General features: G+C 34.6%; 3 protein-coding genes across 6 annotated transcripts; all 3 read right to left on the reverse strand.

Annotated features, from left to right (window-relative positions):
• Positions 1 to 2,423: 2,423 nt before the first annotated feature.
• On the reverse strand, positions 2,424 to 5,579 carry LOC116117661 (AT-rich interactive domain-containing protein 2). Its single transcript, XM_031403683.1, has 2 exons — positions 4,553 to 5,579; positions 2,424 to 3,707 (listed from the first exon to the last, which is right to left on the reverse strand). Exons 1-2 carry the CDS (start codon positions 5,510 to 5,512, stop codon positions 2,814 to 2,816), a joined length of 1,854 nt encoding a protein of 617 aa, XP_031259543.1. The 5' UTR covers positions 5,513 to 5,579; the 3' UTR covers positions 2,424 to 2,813.
• Positions 5,580 to 8,226: 2,647 nt separating this feature from the next.
• LOC116117634 (probable E3 ubiquitin-protein ligase RHB1A) lies at positions 8,227 to 12,274 on the reverse strand. Of its 2 annotated transcripts, none has more exons than XM_031403658.1 (5): positions 12,035 to 12,274; positions 10,389 to 11,035; positions 9,194 to 9,617; positions 9,001 to 9,110; positions 8,227 to 8,903 (listed from the first exon to the last, which is right to left on the reverse strand). In XM_031403658.1, the coding sequence occupies exons 2-5, from the start codon at positions 10,452 to 10,454 to the stop codon at positions 8,874 to 8,876; spliced, it is 630 nt and encodes a 209-aa protein (XP_031259518.1). In that variant the 5' UTR covers positions 10,455 to 11,035; positions 12,035 to 12,274; the 3' UTR covers positions 8,227 to 8,873. The 2 variants fall into 2 exon arrangements, with proteins under 2 accessions (XP_031259518.1, XP_031259517.1); XM_031403657.1 differs by having other exon boundaries at positions 10,389 to 10,508; positions 12,035 to 12,272.
• Positions 12,275 to 13,576: 1,302 nt separating this feature from the next.
• On the reverse strand, positions 13,577 to 17,438 carry LOC116117598. 3 transcript variants are annotated; one of them, XM_031403618.1, is made up of 7 exons: positions 17,372 to 17,438; positions 16,472 to 16,697; positions 14,670 to 14,811; positions 14,422 to 14,558; positions 14,101 to 14,163; positions 13,938 to 14,006; positions 13,577 to 13,849 (listed from the first exon to the last, which is right to left on the reverse strand). In XM_031403618.1, the coding sequence occupies exons 2-7, from the start codon at positions 16,664 to 16,666 to the stop codon at positions 13,766 to 13,768; spliced, it is 690 nt and encodes a 229-aa protein (XP_031259478.1). In that variant the 5' UTR covers positions 16,667 to 16,697; positions 17,372 to 17,438; the 3' UTR covers positions 13,577 to 13,765. The 3 variants fall into 3 exon arrangements, with proteins under 3 accessions (XP_031259478.1, XP_031259476.1, XP_031259477.1); XM_031403616.1 differs by having other exon boundaries at positions 16,472 to 16,860; XM_031403617.1 differs by lacking the exon at positions 17,372 to 17,438 and having other exon boundaries at positions 16,472 to 17,365.
• Positions 17,439 to 19,011: the final 1,573 nt, after the last annotated feature.

A 19,011-nucleotide genomic window follows, 5' to 3' on the forward strand; every position in this document is an offset into this window, starting at 1 on the left:
ACCATTTATATCTTTTCCATGATCAATGACAATATCTATAACTCTACTTATATTATTATTATCATACAAAATGGGCAACAGATCTTCTTTTTCATTTTGTCTATGCATAATGGGTAAATTTGAGCAGGTTATAGTGAACTGGGTTGGGTGACTCGGATTCGACCTGAATTTTTTTTTTGGACCTTCAGCCTAAATTAATAAAGTCGTATCGATTTATATCAATATTTTTAAAGATACAAACGGATATGTATCGTATTGTAGGATACATATTAACGTATCGAATGGTTTAGGATATACTCTCTGATACGTATCGTTGGCGACCCGTATCAAATCGTATCATAGGATACGTATAGCGTATCGTAGGATACTAATAACCATGAGGAAAATAAATTGAATAATTACAATTATAAGATAAGAAAAAACATCTTTTAAATTAGGAAATTAGGTTAAAAAATATTTTTTAAGATATAATCATTTATAAATAAAAATTACAACTTTCATTAAGGTAATTGAAGGTTATGATTGCTAATCTATAAAATTCTTGAGTTTATGAAGATATATTTGACAATTCCAATTAGACCCCACTTGTGAAGGTGCCTTACAACTAAATTATTTGATTACTTTTGAAAAATCTTGCATCATTAAACAACAATGTAAATAAATGTCAATAATTAATACTAGAAAAGTAAAATAAATGGGGGTTCCAGAATATCTCAAAAATTGGGGGAGCAACGGAGAAAATGCCTGGTAGTAACTAAAATAAAAGAGTAAAAAAATAGAAAAAAAAAAAAAAAAATTTGGTACCAGCAGCAAGATCACACATTGCTTAAGCAGATGATTATTATTATCATTATTATTAGTCTTTGTGATGAGTTGGTCGGACCTATTAACAATTGAGAAGATCTAAACTTATAATCTTTTGAGTAATATATTTAAGAATTCTTATTGTCATATCCGAATACTTAAAAATGATTACTTAATAGATTATTATCTCAAGTTCTTCTATCACTTTCTTGCCAATATTGCCGCCACCAAACCTGTTCACACCTTCATTATTTTATGATAAAGATGGCTTCTGAAATCTTTTGCTTAATCTTTTCCTCTACATAAATAACCTTTTTCTTTTCTTCGATGACTTCAATTACAAAATATTTTTACTAGTTTATCAGTTCGATAATGGAATTGGGTTAAGAATGGAATAAAATAAGAAGGGCAGGAGAATCTCCCACATCTTTAATTGTCTTGTCTTGTCTTGTCAGTTTAACCTTTTGCTTCATTGACAATATGAGTAGTCTCCTAATTCCTTGTATTGACAAGAGTAAATGGGACAGCCTTGGTTGTATTTATTATAGATTTTAAACTAACAATGCTAGTGATTAATAGAGGTGGTTGGAAACGGTAAGTGAGGTTGATAAGTAAAGGTATAAGGTTTGTAAAGAAGCTTGTAAGATGTCTAATGGTGGTCTTAAAAGTGATTTTGGACATCAGAATTGTTCAAAAAAAGCCAAAAACCATCAGCTTGAACACTGTTAATGTGAGTCAGTTTTTGCTAACATAAGCCTGTCTTTGCGAAAGAAAACGCTAGTGTGCTAAAGTGCGTCATGCTATAGTGAAAAATTAGGAATCTATCAAAATAAAGGTAACGACTTTACTTTAAGGGTAAGAATCTAGAATAAATGTAACCAGAGGTATCGACTTGAAATTTTGCTAAACCCAGGGTGGAATATTTCGTTTGCTCTATCAACAACTCCAAATGTTAGACTCATGAGTGGAATGTATCCTTTTGATATCAACCTTATAAACTGATTGTATGTAAATGAGGCAAATAGGTGAAGAAGGCTAAAAGTATTTCCATCTTTTGCCATATATTCTTTGATTGCTTCGAAAGTTATGCTGAGTTGACATCTTCATACAAGAAAACTATTCTGAATAAAAATAATGGCATATCTCAACTACTGAAAGGGATTGAAAGAAAATTATTAGAATGTCAAATTGCAAAACTAGACTACAGGGTTTGCAGCATTAGCTTTTCAGGGTTTTATATTTCTGATCGGGGGTAAGATTTTGACATACATGGAATTGCATCCAGGAAATATTGTAGGGCCAATATTAGCATCTTTTGCCACTTGAAATGTTACCTTATTTCTTTGTCCCACAACTAATAATAGTAAACTTTTATTATAAGGAAAAACAAGTTAGACTACTTCCAAATTTGGTTGTCATCAATCTTATTGACAGTAGCTGACTTAGCATCTACACTATGGTGGTAAAATTCAAGATCTTTTACAAATTAATCTTCATCCAAAACACAAAAACTTAGAGAGAGTAAAGATGATTAAAAATTTCAAAAAGGAAGGGTCATATGCACATCTAAACAGAAAAAAAAATGAAAGAACAAAAACTCTAAGAACAAGTATGTGTACCTCTACCTCCCCCATATTCCTTTATCCAAAAAGCTGTTTATCTGTATTCATTGACAGTATACAAAATGCGGCCATCGCATTGGATAACAAAAAGTTTACTTTGAAAACTTGAAAAACTTGATGGCCAGCCATGAAACATTTTAACACATTTTACCATATTTTGTTGTTTGGCATCATTAAGAACCCTGCCAGGTCTGCTTCCACCTCCACAACTTACCTTCAAAATTGCGTCACTCTTCAATGTGATTACTAAAACCATCAAATCTTCATTGTCATTAAGTGATGCTTCATTGCTAAAGAGGAAAAGAACCTTTAAACTTTAACGGGAATGTAAAGCAGCCCATGGGACTTGAGTTCCTAATTACAGTAACTCCTGACCTGCATTACACATTATTCCAAATATGTGAACTGATTATTTTTATCACATATCATTATGTCGGAGCCAGGAACCTTCACTGCTTCATGCCCAAAACTGCCACTAACAGATCCAAGTTCTGATTCATCATCATCACTGTCAATATCCCTTGGAGTCACACGATTCTGATAACTTCTGCGGCGGACAAGGAATACATTAAAGTAATAGCTTACTAAGTCTTCCCTTGTCTTCCTATGAAAGCATTTGGATGCATTGCCCCACAAGCGCTTACTCAAAGAGTGAGGATTAAATTTTATTATATCCTTAAATCTCTTTTCTTCTTCAACAGTCCATCGAACTGAAACTTCCTCACCCATCCTATCAAATTTCCAATAAAAGAAAACAGAACCCAGCTCAAGCTTCAATTTCATCCTGCTCTCAGCAATGTGAAATCTAACACATTCAACAGAACCCGGAAGCGAACAGCCACATGTATCTGATCTTCCCCTCCCAATGGGATCCCTTTCAATTAGGGTATTTTGTTCTCCATCTACCAAAGGCCATAAGCATGTACCTAGCCACTTAGGGTTACTCTCGGCAACCATGCCTGTCCACTCAGGGACACTAGCTTGAAAGAGAGGTCCAATGGCAACATGCTTTTCAAAGGGCTCATCTCCACAAGAGTCAACGGTTGTATTTGTGGCCAATGAAATAATTTTCAGAGGAGTTTTCTCCTTTGGTCCAGTCTCCAACTCTCTCTTGCGAGGACTAGTCAATTTACCCTCAGTTGCAGGACATGAATTGCAACAAGAGCATAAACGAGATTTTACTGAGGTAGGAAGCCTTTCGCTGCATCTTAACCTCTCTATAGAATAGTGACTATGATTTGCAATGTCCTCATACATGGATGGATGTATCTTTTGACTGTTCTGCAATTTAAACCATGATCTATTCACAAGATTGACAATTGATTCAACTACATATATGAACAAGCAGAGGTTTAGTAAGATCAACAACTTTTACAGTTGAGCAACGCCAAAAGTTGGCAGTATATTGGCATGCAACAAAGAGCATTACCATGTTGCTATATTAGGTAAATTCATTATTACTTTCCCATTATGTTAAGCGACTGTCTGTCACTCATAAGTCATTTAATTTCTGTTATGATGATTACATTGTATAGAATTTTATGACATGTAACTGATAATAAATAATGCATGCAAATATAATATACACATGATCTTGAATACTATTGTTTATAAGATGCCCAGCAAAATATAAAATCCTCAAGTTCATGCATCTTTCTGGTTTCAAGCATCTATTAAAGTTCTCTACATTAACTGCCTCAAGTTCAGATATCTTTATTTTCAACCTCTAGTAGAATCTGACGATAAATAAGCTATCAAGTATTCTCTCATATTTTATTGCCAATTCATTTATAGACCTTCTGCAGTTCAACCCAATAATCATGTAAGAGGGATTGAAATGGATAACATATATGATATCCTTCTTAGGTTTTAACTGAGTGATGGGTATCAGGTGGCAAGATATGCAAGGCTTCAAATTTGGTCATTCTGGTTACCTTAGAAAAGGAAATCTTATACTCTTTGCTAATTTAGCGCACACTTAATAATAATAATAATAATACTAATACTAATAATAATTAATAATAACTTCTCTATGCATGGAAAACACAGTAACTTGTAGCAAATCCAAAAAACCTTGATGAAGATAATATGAATCAAATTAGGTATACATAATCACTCTACTCTACCTGCAAGGGAGACTGTTTAATGTTCGAATCAACATGTCTTCTTTGTAGCAATGCATCTCGTGCCCTGATTGCCTGCACCCACAGCGTCTTCTCTTCATACTGCTTCCACTTAGATGGCTCAGGAATTACCCCAACTGAAGGATCATCAGGATGCTGTGCAATCTGGATTAACCAGTTCAACATTCCTGATAAAGATTCCCGCTTCCTCTTACGATAAGAAAAGTTGTTTTGACCCACAATTGAGTCATCATTAAGTAATTTTTCATCGTCATCAAGAAATTTTTCGTCATAGTCACTACAGCTTTTTCTAACAGCACTAGATCTCACATGCCTACTTTTGTTATTCCACAAATTTAATGCACTCTTCTCAATATCCATATCAACATACCTACCATTTCTCTCATATTCCACCAAAGAAAGCCTATCATCTTTGATCTTGTAAGGCCACTTCATTAGCAAATCCCTAAACTCCCTCTCTAACTCCAACGACAAAAAACCGTGATTCCCACCACAATCATGCCCTCCATTTCCCAAACTTTTACTACCAGTTCCCATTAACCATTGCTCTATCTCACCTAAATACCTACTATATATCAACTTAACCGAAGCCAAAACACAAAGATCCAACCCCAACTCCATCACCACAAAAGACCACAAACCGTTTTCGGACACCTTATGAAAACCACCTCTCTCTCTCACAACCCAAAAGAGTTCGAACAAATCTAGTGACTGCCCATCACCTAGCCTTGCTGGAACAGGCCTAATGCAACCTTTACAAGCCACCTCTTTCAAAAAAGCTGAAAGAACCTGATCAAACAGGCATTTCAGTTTGTCCTTGTATACATCAGAATCATCGAAACTATCTTTCTCATAAGTATTAACCTCAAGGTAACAACCATTATTCTCATAACCACTAATTTTCCCACAATCTGAAGCACTTAAAACTGAACATCCGGCCATGAACTTCTCTTACAATAAACAAAAAAATAAAACTAAACCCTCTCCTCCAAAAGAGTTTTTATTTTTTTACTTTTTTCTTTTTTCTTTTTTGGGTTTTGAGCGTTTATTTACAGATTGATATAAGCAAGAACAAAAGAAACAGATGGTACAAGATATACGAATTGAAATAAGAGGTAGACTTTTGAGCAGTTATGTTACAAGATATTACCTCATTTCTTCTGGAGCCAAAAGTGATCTCCTTAAGTCACAAGGGAGACAAAAGGGACAACCATGATTAACGTTTGGTATGGTCAGGGTGACAACACGGGATGAAACTTGAAAGAAAGAAAGAAAGAAACGTTGGGGGTTGTAGTGTGTTTGTGGGATCAAATTGAAAATTGGGAGATAAAAGGAGATGTAAGAGACGGGTGATTAGAATAAATTCCAGAAGTAAAAGAAATGATATTATTATTTTAATCAAATACAAGAACAAGGAATAGATTTCGTCTTTTAAAAAAGCCGAGATTTGTTCAAGGCATAATTTAAGGACAAATTTCACATTAAAAAGAAGATCATATATTTCTTTTTTCTGAAAATCAGAATTTTAGAAATTTAAGTTGTATGAATTAATTATGAAAGAGAAATATAAAAATAAATCAAAGTTTATTTATTAGGTTACACTCTTGAATCTTGATGCATTCATTTTTCTAATAATTATATTAATGAATACATCAAATAGATTTTAAACGGAGATCCGTTTACATTAAAAATTGTTTTGAAGATAAATTTCAACGTTTGTAATTAGGGCTTTATCTTATTTTTTAACCTCTCAATTTTCTTATTTAAATTTGACTCGTAATCTAGTTGGTCGTGCTTGACTTTTTGCCCCATATAATTCACAAAATTGTTATAAAAAATATCAATGTTTTAAAAACTGAACCGCTCCTTGACCCGATCAAGGGGCCAATTCCTAGGTTGATCAGTCCGACTGGTTGGACCGGTTGGTGTGATCGGTGTGCAGCAAACACATTTCTGAAAAATTCTATCAATCCCTGCAAGTTTAAATTCAGCAAACACACCCCTAAAAATTACATATCAATCCCTATAAGTTTGAAGTAAACGAACAAACATTCGTAACATTTATATTTTTTTTTTCTCTTTATCTTCATCACTTTCTTCCTTCTTCTATCACTTTCCCCTCTCTCTTCTATAACTTTCTTCTTCCTTCCTCTTTCTTTTCGTCTCCTCTTCTCTTTCTTTTTCTCCCCCTCTCTCTTCGTCCCGACTGTCCTTTGCAGGTTTCTAGCCGTTTTGAGCGACGACAACCCCAACCACCACCAGCCTTAGACTCACCAGCTACTCCCTTATAAAACCCTCAAAATTCCCAAGCCATTCCACCCATTAATTACCGACAATCACAAGCTAGGATTTCACCGTTTCTTGGACAAATTCTAACAACCAAAACTCAACCTGACACCACCTCCCAACTCACCACGATCCACCCTTTAAAACCCGCTAACCCCAACTCCTATTTGCCCATCGAATACCAGATGAGAGCCACTTCTAGCTACCGCGATTTGAATTGTTTTGGTGTGGGATTGATCGGATTTTTTATTGGTTTTGGCTTCATAGTTGCCTTGCGCTTGTTTTGGTTTGAATTGTTTTGGTGTGGGATTGATCGGATTTTCTATTTATTTTTTACTGGTTTTGGCTTCATAGTTGCCTTGTGCTTGTTTTGGTAGTATGTTGTTGCATTTTCCTAGTCGACAACACCTCCCCACTGAGGCACCGATTGAAACTCCAACCTTAGAAAAATTTAAGGATTTGAGTTAACTCGATTTTGGCAAAAAACTGATTAGACTGATGGTTCACTACAGTGACACCGGTCCAACCGCAGATCATAACGAGTTAATTACAATTCTAGTTTTCAATCCCAATTGGCCCGGCTTTACGATTCGACTGGTTAAACCGACTAGGCCGGATTTAAAAACACAACAAAATATAGAAACCTAATCAACAAATTAGCTCCACTGTCTTCTCTCTTTCCCCTACATGAAATACAATTCTATATACATTAAATAAACGTAGATAAGTCAATAACAATTTAACCTATATACTAAATTCATATTCTAATTTTTCATTTTAATTTGGCGAAGGCTGATAGGCTATAATAACCTTAAAATTAAAGTACCAGTTAAAAGGGTTGATTATAATTTCCCCTGAAATATCATTAAATTCCAGCTTTCTCCCTTGGAAGTATTTCAGATAACAATTTACCCCCTGTTGTGTTGTCAGTTTCCATTTCGGTTCTCTCACCCTTGGTCCATTGACTTAAACAGAAACCCTAATAAGAACACTAAAATTCTTACCTTCATCCATAAAATTAAACAGACACCCTAATAGAATATTGATGGCAGATATTTGAAATACCTGAGGGGAAATTGCGATAACTCTATTTAAATTGTAAAACTTGGCATTACTCACTTAAGAGCTAATTTTTGCCAGTTGTATAAATAAATCGACATATGCAAATCATTCCAGCAAGGAATATGCTCCCACACGCAATATAATGTAAAAATGTCATAACTCTAGAATTTTGTTGAAGCAGCAGCAACGCAACAATCAAATAGAAAAAAATTATACCTTGAAAAGAGAATGGATTATGTAAGTCTGTATAAGGACAAACTGTAACAAACTTTAATGTGAAAATCGAACTATTATGTACATGAACCATGTATAAAACACAAAATTCCCTTTCATTTGATCCTTCTATAATTTACACAAACTCCTACCATACTTCCTTTACACTACCAGATCCTTCATCAACAATTCGCCAAATATAAACATTGAACAACTGTAATTGCATTTCATTCACAAAATCAATTGCTGACATGATATGAAAATATTGGACTGAGAAAAGCATAAATTTGGGAAACAAGAAAAAAGGGTATACCAACTACTTTGTATGACTGACTAACTGGGATCGGACAGACGGGTAACTCGTTTCATTGTCTCCATGTGAACTGTGGCCTTACATTTCCGATAATATGCTGATCTAGGCCCCAAGGATGAATGTATAGGCAATGAAAAACGAACCTCAGAAATGGTGTCACACTGTCCATTTTAAATGAGCTATGACTCTTTATAAAACTTCCAAGTTCATTGGAAAAGAAACCACAAAGGACACTAAGCATTTTAAAAGGGTTGTGCTTCTTAAAGAGAGGGCAATAGAGAGAACAAACTGCAGCAGATAGAAAAAACTGAAAGAAAAAGAGCGCGAGCAAGAGAAAAGATAACTTTCAAGCATTTGCAACCTTTGAATTCTTAATCCCAACTTCAAATAACTTAGAACTTCAACTCCGCATGAGTTATTGGGCAGTTACTACTCATTAGGAAGGTCAAATATCATTTCCTGTATAGTAAATAACATACAAATAAATCTCATCAATGTTCATGTTAATGTATAATCTATTGTTATCCAAACAAAGATATTAAAATTTCAGACAAACCTTATCGCATACAGGACAGGTGTCACTTCTTTCCATCCATTCTAAGATGCAAGCAAGGTGAAAATGATGCTCGCATTTTGTAATAATTCTTGGATTCTCAGTATCATACTCTGCAAGGAGAGAGAAAACAACTCAATTAACATCGGGAGGCTATGAGTTGCAAGGAATGAAAGAGTTACAGAAAGGAAACCACCTTCCAGACAGGTGGGACAAACATCCTCCTCTATCACTGAAACAACAGGTTCAATTGACTTTGAAAGCTCAACTTCCAGCTCCTTCACTGATTCAGGTTCAAAATTGGCTTCAGTTTTGCTTTCTGATTCCTTTAGATCTTCACACTTCACAGGTTCTTGAGTATTGCCACCACCTGTTTCTTGAACAGGATCAGTAGTTGTTTGCACTGGTGCATCACTCTTACTGCTGCAAATTTCTTGAGTCACTGGTGGAGTTTGAGGACGCCCTAAACTCACATCGAAAGGTATCGGGGCAGGTGGTGGCCTATAAGCATTGGGGACTGATGTATCCAGATTTGTATCAACCAGGAGTCCAGTGGAGAGTGCAGAGGTGGCACCATGGTGAGATGATAAGGGCACATGCTCTTCTGATGCTCTTGGATACTGTGAAGTTCCAAAGATAGGAAAAATAAATAAACAGAACACAATGAATAGAATACATAGTAAATTTCATGCCCTTCCGTCACAGAGTAGTAGCTGCAACAGAATCTCACTACCTAATCGAAATTGAGAATAAAAGGACTAGAAACAGCCATTATTGAAGCAACAAAATCAAAAGTCAACTCAGCATTCTAACATTCACCAATTTACAATCAGATATTTGTTTTCCAGAATTGATATGAATCTTCAAACTCAGAAGCCATAATGACTGAGAAGCACAGAATTGATTAATGAGGTACAGTAAATAGATATTCAAGCACCAGACACAACACAATCAAAAGTGCCATGCACTTTACAGAATGCAGCCAAAACTTCGGTCAATTCAGTGACTAAAGAAGCATGATCTTTGTTCATGATACTAGAAAGAACCATGTGGTTGAATTTTATGAAAGAGACTACAGCAATCTTCCACTGGAATGGCTCTTGCATTGAGTCATAAGTCAAATATGTAGTATATCTAACTACATCACAACTATTAGAATAAAATAAAATATAGTATAACAAGACTTGTTATCACCACATTATTCCATTCAACTAATACCAAAAAAGAAAGGTACAAAGATTGCCCAAGCAGCATACTGATGTTCCGTTGCTCTCAAAACAAAATTATGCAGTAAAGCTAACATATGTATAATAAAGATGTTCTGCTCAATAACAATTAACAATCAAATGGAGAAGAAAGACTTCTAATGCTGAGGAAAAGATAATACTGACATAATAGTATGCTGGAGAACTAATTCTCTCAGCTCCTTTTGAAGAACAACAGCAGCAGCCTCCCATTTCCTTTTACTTATCTCTGCCCATCTAAATGTGTAGGCCTTGATGCATGGATTCCTGTTTTCAGTGAATAATACAGCCGAAATTAGGTTTGTGCAACTTAAAAAATTGATACTTTTTAAAGCCAAAGAATGACGTAGTATAGGCAGGCAGAAGAGAGAAGAGATCAAGATGGAAGGAGAAAGAGAAAAAAGATATGGAATATAGTAAGAAAAGAAGGAGAATATTAGGGAAAATTAAGAGAGAAGCCAATTTTTCATTAAACATCTAATTTGCAAAAGAGGAAACAGAAATATTCTTTAAGCAATAAATACACATCTAACTTTTTCAAGTAATACAGGACCCAAATCTCTGAATTGCTATAGTCAAAATATTTTGCAAAATGACTGATTAAACTTGGTTTTTAGTTTTGCATGAAAGACTGTCCTGCATGTAAGTGCAATTAGAAAGAAAAACCCAGAAGAACAAGTGACACTGCAACTGATATGTCAATAGAGAAAGGAAAAAAGCAACAGTAAGGTGGCAATATTGTCAAACATTCCGTGAGAAAACACAAGAAGAACAACTCCATGATGTAGTACATCCTGAAGGAGACAAAATATAAAAAGTAAGAAACCAAAAACACTTTCATGGTATACAATGATACAGTTAACAAAATTTCCATTAACAATCTCCACATAAATAACTAGCAGAATTAAGATCAAAGTACCAAAGGAAAATCAAAGCTGAAACTAGGTATTGAAACACAAAATCACGTTATTTATTGAAAAAACACAGTACGATAAAATTATTTTCAAAACAACACAACCTATTCAACTATGCAGATATAATCAACTAAACTTAAACATTCATTTGGATCCTCTGGAGAAACATAATTCGAACTTCAGCCACAACCATTTCCAATAAACCACCTATTGGGTTTAGGTCACTTTCTCAACCACAAGATTTTCTCCACAGAGACCACCAAATTTTACGAAAACAAATTCGCAAATCTTCTCATAGTCACTACGAGTAAAGCGAACAAACACCAAAAGAATCATGATAAACATAGGGGAAAAAAAAACTAATTCAGTCTTTGAATATTATTTCAATGGTAAACTCATAGCATAAACAACTATCAAAGCACGCTTTTCTCATCAACTCCATAAAAAAACCAAAATATATGTTCTATCAACCTTAATCAAACAGTTTCACCATATCTCAAAACACTAGCATAACTCAAAGCAGCAACCAACCAAAAAAGAAAAAAAGTATAAGAATCACAAACTTACTAAAGTACAGAGAGATGTAATCAGGAAAACAATCAATAAATCAATAACTCCAAACAAAAACAAAAAAATCACATCAAATGATATAATATAATTAAAAAGTAAACCCTACCAAATCATAAGCTGAGCAAAACAAATAACATCTACTTATAAAAACAATGAAGCTATTACTGCAAATCATAAAAAACGTTCCACAATCACAAAACAAAAACACTATGTGAAAAATAAAATCACATAACAGATGAAAGGCAGTGATCAATAAAGCTCTGGAATATTTTAAACTGAATAAAAAGAAAGAGAGGTTTTGATTATTACCTGAAAAATGAAAAACTCGGTGATCAGGATTCAGAATAGAATAAGAAAATATTTGTATTGAAATTGAAGTAACTGAAAAGCGAATTTTCTCAGTGGCTTTTGGTTATTCTTTCGAGAAGAGAAAGCCTAAAAAGGCTTCTCTCTTTGTGTGTGCAAGTGAGATTGTTTCGTGTGCGAGAGAGAGAACGACTTTCACTGAACAAAGAGGGCCTTCTTTCTTTTCTTTATGATTTTTCGTGGGAATTTAATTATTTTGAGTTCGCCTCCACGCTCAAGAGTACTATAATCGACGTTACTCGCCATCTTTGATCGTTGAGATACTTTGACCCGTTTGTTTACTTGAGAGACATTCAAAATGTAAAACCGTATACCGTTTACAGCCTCACTCTGCAGCCGACCTGTCGTATATGATACATGAATCTCATTTTCAAAGTCAGCACCATCTAGTTGAACAATAAATTGTTAATTTGTTATAAAGATAGGATTAAATTGTTAGTTTGACAAATTATCAGCCTTTACCCCACTAGAATCAAACTAAATTGTAGCAAATGGGATAAGCAGTTAAGTCATGATAAGAACATGAGGTTAGAAAGGTAATTGGGCTTTTATAAATTTTTAAGTTTGGTTTTATTTTGGGCCTGATCCATAAAAGACAGCCCAAAACGATTTTAGATGGATTACATTCATGTAGAGTTCACAGGTGGCACTTGTTTATACTCACTAATTGCCAACTTCTACACCGATAACCGAACCTGGATAGATGAGAAATCAGAAGACGCCACGTATATCTTCTCGGTATTTGATCATAAAATTTTGAGGTGCTAAAAGAACCCACGTGTACATCTAATAAACAAAACAATACAGCTGGTAACACATAAGATAAGACAAAACCCAAAGCTATAAAAAAGTTAAAGGGAAAATAATATGTAAAATTAAATAGAGGAAAAAGTAGGATGGTTTCTCTCACTACCATTTGAATCTGCTATGTTTTGTGATGATTGCCCTCAGCCCTCAGACAAATTAAATCCACATTGACTTTACTTAAATTTACACAGTAATCGAGATGGTTCAATCCATTCCATTTCATGCCTATTGCCCGCTGCTCAAACGCAGGCCTTTGGGCAGAGGGCCAAATAATGAAAACGGCTAGTTTAAAGGCATGGCAGGCTTTACTTCTTTTACGCAAAATCATTGTTGGGGGATAAACGGCACACCAAATTCTCGTGAAAAAAATAGATCAATACCTCTGTTAGTTAGGGGCATTCTGGTCCAGCATGTTTTGTATTGTCCTTTTGTCCACATCAGTAATGTTCACAACAAATGCCAGCCTGGCTCCTCTGTCAATCGCCATCACATAATTAAGCGGGTGGGTTGTTTGTTTGCTCGCTATCACCAGTCAAAACAGATTTCTTTGCAAGATTTAAATGAGACTAGATTTTAAGCCCATTTCCAAAATATCTCAAAGGAGAAGGAAGATTATGTACAAGATTTAACTATGCATTCTTGAACTAATAGATAGGACGACAAGGAAGGGAAGGGAACTACTTAAAATTAACAAGGGCATGCATTATCCCAGAACACTACAAAGGTTAGAATCTTGGGAAGAAATGTGGTTCATCGATGAACCGCCCTCACATATATAATTAGAACTGATCTAAAGGTTAAGAGTTAATATTATACAAAGGCAATGGACATTCATACTTCTCACTTTTTTCACTCTCTATACGTGTGTCAGTTGTCACTTGCTCTCCGTCTCTTCACTGCATTGATGACATTGATGAATTCGGAGATCACATGTACCTCGGATAATGGTGGCTGTACCGCAAATAGGATGTTAGACTTTTACAGTTTTATTTGATTACAATGAGCACACTGAGTGAGAGTGAGAGTGAGCGAGAGAGACCTGAGATGCGAAGTGCCGCTGCACCGCGTTAAGCAGTTGCTCCCTTGATGAATCAGAATTGATGTTAACCTACAGTTCAACGTCCACAGAATGAGTTGAATGAATATTATACAAAATCTATTAAAGAATTTAAAGTTTAAAAAAATTAGTTAGGGAGACCTACAAGGCGATAGTGTCTGCAGTATCTTCGCAATGAATTTGTTCCGAGTCGGGCCAAGTTCACCCTCTGATTGTGGAGAAAAAACAATTAGGAAGCACATTAAACATAAAGGTAACATCATCAAACAAAGTGCTTCACACGATCCACATGAAATAGAATCTGAAAAAGTTGCCAACTTTATGTTCTAAACAAATTTGAGCACTTTCTGCAAATAAATCCATAAACAGTTTAAATCATGTGATTATGTTTGGGGCACGAAATCAGATGCAATATTCATACTAAGGTGCTTCAAACTATATCGATATCCATCTCTAAATTTCTCACCAGTTGAGATGTGTGAATAATCGATTGTACATCTCTGTAACTACTACGATTCACCACCTTTGCAGATGCTGATGAAACCCATGGCCTAGTTTGACGAACTCTGGGCTTGCTCAGTTTGTGGAACTCAATGGTACTTGCTGCGCAAGGGGAAACATCAACAGAATTAATGGTTTATGTAAGCTTCGATAAGCTGTGAGTAAAATTTGATAGTGAGAAAATTGCATCAGTTATGAAATAGCATAACTTACAGAAATCATGGTCCTTTTCACCAATATCTGAACCACTGCTAGAGTCAAAATCATGATCTTCATCCCCTTCATTTCCAGTGGGATGTTCAAGCACACTCAAAGCATTTCTTTGCAGCTTAACTTCAACCCCATTTTTCAGAACCTTGTAGCCAAGGCAATCACAATCATCAGGAAAAACATCCAGTTTGATCAAAAGTAATTTGACTGAAAAATATTTAATAGTAGCTTGCAGAAAGGGACATCAAAGTAAAGCTCAAATTATGCCCTAGGTTTCAGTACCCTAAAAAATTGCATTCTACAAACAATTAAATTAGAAACATAATCCAGTAAAAAACTTTTGGGAAGTGTGACCAGACAAATTTGTTACAAAATAACAAGAGTTGAATGATTGTGAGGGCCTTAAGGACTTCAGATGGCTATTATAAAACATATTAAATAAAAATAAGATGTACATTAGAATATTTTTCAACAAGAACTATAATTTAACAGATTGTGGTACTAACCCAAGTACAGAACAAACTCACTAAAATCCCAGAATTATCTTCTGCCTCTATACAAGTAATTCAATCAATCGTTATAGTGCCAATACTAACAATTTATCATCTCAAGATTCACAAGATCAAGCTCATTCTGAGTGCAGTTGACAATCTTTTTATCATCTCCTAGATTTCCCAAGATCAAGCCAAAATCACATTACTTTATTCTTGGAGAGGTTTACATAATAAATATTACATCACTTGGAGAGACTTATGTGATCAACACTATTTCTTTTTATGTTATTGTATTTTTTGTGTACACATACATCCATAAAGAAAAGAAAAATAATTTTCTCCATACACAAATCAAAAATCTTAAATAAATTTTTCATGATCAGAGGTTAATGTTTTTGCAAAAATAAAAAACCTTAATGAAAGAAAGTAAAAAAAATACAAAATAACACAACAAACACCAACTCAAGCAAACATGAGAAAGAGAAGAAAACTCATTATTTCTTCTTAAACAAACTAGTAATCCCAATATTGAATAAAATAACTCAAACATAGACCCATAAAATATTAAAAGCTAGACTCCGAATAAAATAATTAGCTTAATTTAATTTCAACCATTGAACTCACTTTGTCACCCAGATAAAACATATTTAAGAAGATACGGTAAAGAGCTCTGTCCAGCCTTATAGTTTGGCAGCCAAAAGAAAACTAATAGCTCTAGTCAAAGAAAACTTATAGTTCCGTATGTTTATTTATATGTATAGCATTTTTCATACTTTTGGCATGAAAAAGCTTAATTTAGAAGGAAAGGAATCCACCGAAAACCACCGATATAGAAAACATTAAGAATAGACCTTACGTTCAAAGACTACACACTTTTAGCGTGCAATGCAACAATGCAGGAAGGTTAATTCAATAGGAAACAAAACCACCCATTATAGAAAATCACTAATAAGCCTGTGAAACCAAAACAGTAAACTAGAAAACCCAAAGATTTAAGGGCCCTGTTAACATCATTAAACTGGTAAGTAATTAATGGAAATTACCATTTAAAAATTAATATAAAATTTTCGCATCAAATTGAGAATTATCATCGACTATTTACAATTGGCACACAACAGTAAAATCCAATATTAAATAGTATATTATGTATCATAATCATTATAAATATCTTAGAACAAATTGGGATATAAAGGAAAAGCAATAACCACTACACAAAGTACAATACAATGTCAATTGGCATATAATTTATACTCTTAAATCACGACAAAGGAATAAAAAGCTAAGGGTAACAAAAGAATAATAATAATATACCAGCCAATGCCAACCACCGAGACCAACGGCCTTCTTGACCACGCCTTGCAAACCTACCAAAACAGACTTGGTCCTGTTGTTTCCAGTAACTATAACTTTGGTATGCCTGGGAAGAACAGAGAGCTCCTCATCACCGCTTTCTTCACGGAACGGCGAGAGAACTCCCCGAGAAGAGCATAACTCCGGCTCCAACATATCTCCGTTTCACTTTAATTATATAACCCTCCTTCCAATTTCGATCAAAAAAGCATAAGAAAAACCCAATTAAGAAGGAAAAAAAACCTAAATTCTTCAAACTCTGCGAAGCCCAACAATCAGTTGATTAATGGGTTTTTCATTCAATCCTCTCGAGGATAAACATTATGTCTCTCAAACTCCAACTGTAGTACCTGAATTGATTTTTTTTTTTTAGAAGTTAAAAGTCAGCAAAAAATGGAGATTCCACAATCAAACATTTAAAGAGAGCAGTTCGGAAGAATTATTGAGTCTGACACGAATATTTGGAGGAAATGTTAAATGCTATTTGCCTCGAAGAAGGAATCCAATAACTGAATCACGGACTTGTATTGATAATAATAAATGAACGAATGGCCTCGTGTCGTGTTCAAAGTTACAACGACAGCATCAAAATCAAAATGAAATAGATAAATAACTACACCACCTAAAATCATTTAACTCAAGTTCTCTCAACCAATCAAGAAATTAAAAAAAAAAAAATTTCTAAACAAAGTCGGATACTTAAACGTTGGTCACTAATCTGAATTAACAAATAATTCAAAATCAAAAACTCAAAGATTGTGTACAGCTAAAAACGTAAAATAAAGAATAATACAAAAGAAGGTAGTAGAGTGATAAAGAAGTTGAAAATAAAACCTAAAAGCCATAGAAAAACATGAATACCTGTACGGCTTAATAAAGCAGGAAGGAATGCTAGTGATGTGGTGTGAGAAAGAACCGGATTTCAGCGGGATCAGGAGAGAGAAAAACGTGGTTGATGAATGATGATGTGAAAAGAAAAAAAAAAGAATCGTTAGGAATTTGGGATGGAAATGCGCAGCTTTTGAGAGTGAGAATTAAAATAAATCAAATAAAAATAAATATAAAAAGATTGAAAAATTGAAGATTGAAAGAAAGATAAAGATAAAAGAGAGAAGACGAGCAGTAGCAGTAAGCCAGTAAGAAGAAGCAGTAGCAGGAAGAAGCAAGCACACTAAATGCTTACCAACTGCCAATAGAAACGAAACGACCTGCCATGTGCCGTACGCTCATACCTTTTTTACCGGCTTTTCCCCGTTTACCAGCTTTCACTCTCGGCTTGGCTTCGCTCACGCTCGGGAGTAAGCCAACGTTTGTCTTGAAATGTAATTTTTTTAATATTAAAAATTTTGGGTGTGCTTGGTTTATTATTTTAGATAGGATTTTGGGGATAGTATTGGATAGTTAGATAGGGTTATTATTACAAGATAAAATTTAAAAATTTATGAAAAAACCCTCTAAGTTTACTAATTTAAATAAATACCTAAATATATAATTTTTTTTGTAAAATGATAAAAACACCCCCATCTACCTATAGTGTCAGATTCTGGCCACCAATTATCGGTCAACGACGGCCAAGAGTTGGTCGTCGTTGTTGACTGTCAACGATGACCATCTAGATTTGGCCTTTTTTGGTCAGATCGATGACTTATCGGCCAGTTCTAGTGGTTTGTAGGCCGTTGTAATAGATTTTAACTATCACCGATGATGGTTGTCGGAATTTGACAACTATGAGTGAGTTAGAGTGTTTTTGTTAATTTTTAAACTTTTTTTTCTAAGGATATTTATGAAATTAATAAACTTAAAGAATTTAAAAGTAATTAAAAAATATAATAATATTTTTTAAATAATTAAATAAACAAATATTTTAAGAATAGGATTGGGAATACAGGTAAGTATAACAAATCAAATGCACCATTTACTTTTTAAGACTATTTTTGTCGTCTTTTTAGGGCAGTATTGTCATTTACGAATAATGACACGGCTCGAAGATTGGGGAGCTGAAGCGAGGCTAGACAAGCCAGTGACCGGTTACCTAAAAGGGCGAAGGAAGGGGAGAGACACGTGTCAAGGACACAGCTGTCGGATCTTATCCTAGCAAATGAATTGTAATTTCATTTCATATAAAGTTAAAGAAACAGTCTCAAACTTTAGAGACTAAGAAATAAAAAGGACAAAATTGTATAAATTTGAAATTTCGTTTGAAGTCCGCTCTTGCAGCTGGAGCGCACCCCCGCTTCCAGATTTCAGGATTCAAAGGGTGGGCCCCCTTCCCCACATGTTCCCCCTCATTTACTTTCTTTCTTTTCTCAAATTTCTCTATAAAAGAGTTTATTATCCCCTACATTTCACCCTATGCTGTACTTTTTGCGTACAATATGCGGACACGCTCTGCGTTTCAAATTTCAAATTTAAACAATGACGTTGCCTAATGGCTAAAATCTGGGAAAGCGACACTAGGGAAAACATCTTCTAATTCTGGGAAAATTACTCAAATGGCTAAT

This window comes from Pistacia vera, unplaced genomic scaffold (genome assembly GCF_008641045.1).
Source record: "Pistacia vera cultivar Batoury unplaced genomic scaffold, PisVer_v2 Contig82, whole genome shotgun sequence".
NCBI classification, from domain to species: domain Eukaryota; kingdom Viridiplantae; phylum Streptophyta; class Magnoliopsida; order Sapindales; family Anacardiaceae; genus Pistacia; species Pistacia vera.

Bases quoted from the DNA above. Each gene is read 5' to 3' on its own strand.
- LOC116117598 (XM_031403618.1), bottom strand. From the start codon at position 16,666: ATGTTGGAGCCGGAGTTATGCTCTTCTCGGGGAGTTCTCTCGCCGTTC. The intron at 14,164-14,421 runs GTGAGAAATTTA...CTCCACAATCAG, and splicing joins TTATTCACACATCTCAACTG to AGGGTGAACTTGGCCCGACT. The intron at 14,007-14,100 runs GTAGGTCTCCCT...GTTGAACTGTAG, and splicing joins ACTGCAGACACTATCGCCTT to GTTAACATCAATTCTGATTC.
- LOC116117661 (XM_031403683.1), bottom strand. From the start codon at position 5,512: ATGGCCGGATGTTCAGTTTTAAGTGCTTCAGATTGTGGGAAAATTAGT. The intron at 3,708-4,552 runs GTAGAGTAGAGT...TTTAAATTGCAG, and splicing joins TTAAACAGTCTCCCTTGCAG to AACAGTCAAAAGATACATCC.
- LOC116117634 (XM_031403658.1), bottom strand. From the start codon at position 10,454: ATGGGAGGCTGCTGCTGTTGTTCTTCAAAAGGAGCTGAGAGAATTAGT. The intron at 9,618-10,388 runs GTCAGTATTATC...GGAACTTCACAG, and splicing joins GTTCTCCAGCATACTATTAT to TATCCAAGAGCATCAGAAGA. The intron at 9,111-9,193 runs GTGGTTTCCTTT...CTCTCCTTGCAG, and splicing joins TTGTCCCACCTGTCTGGAAG to AGTATGATACTGAGAATCCA.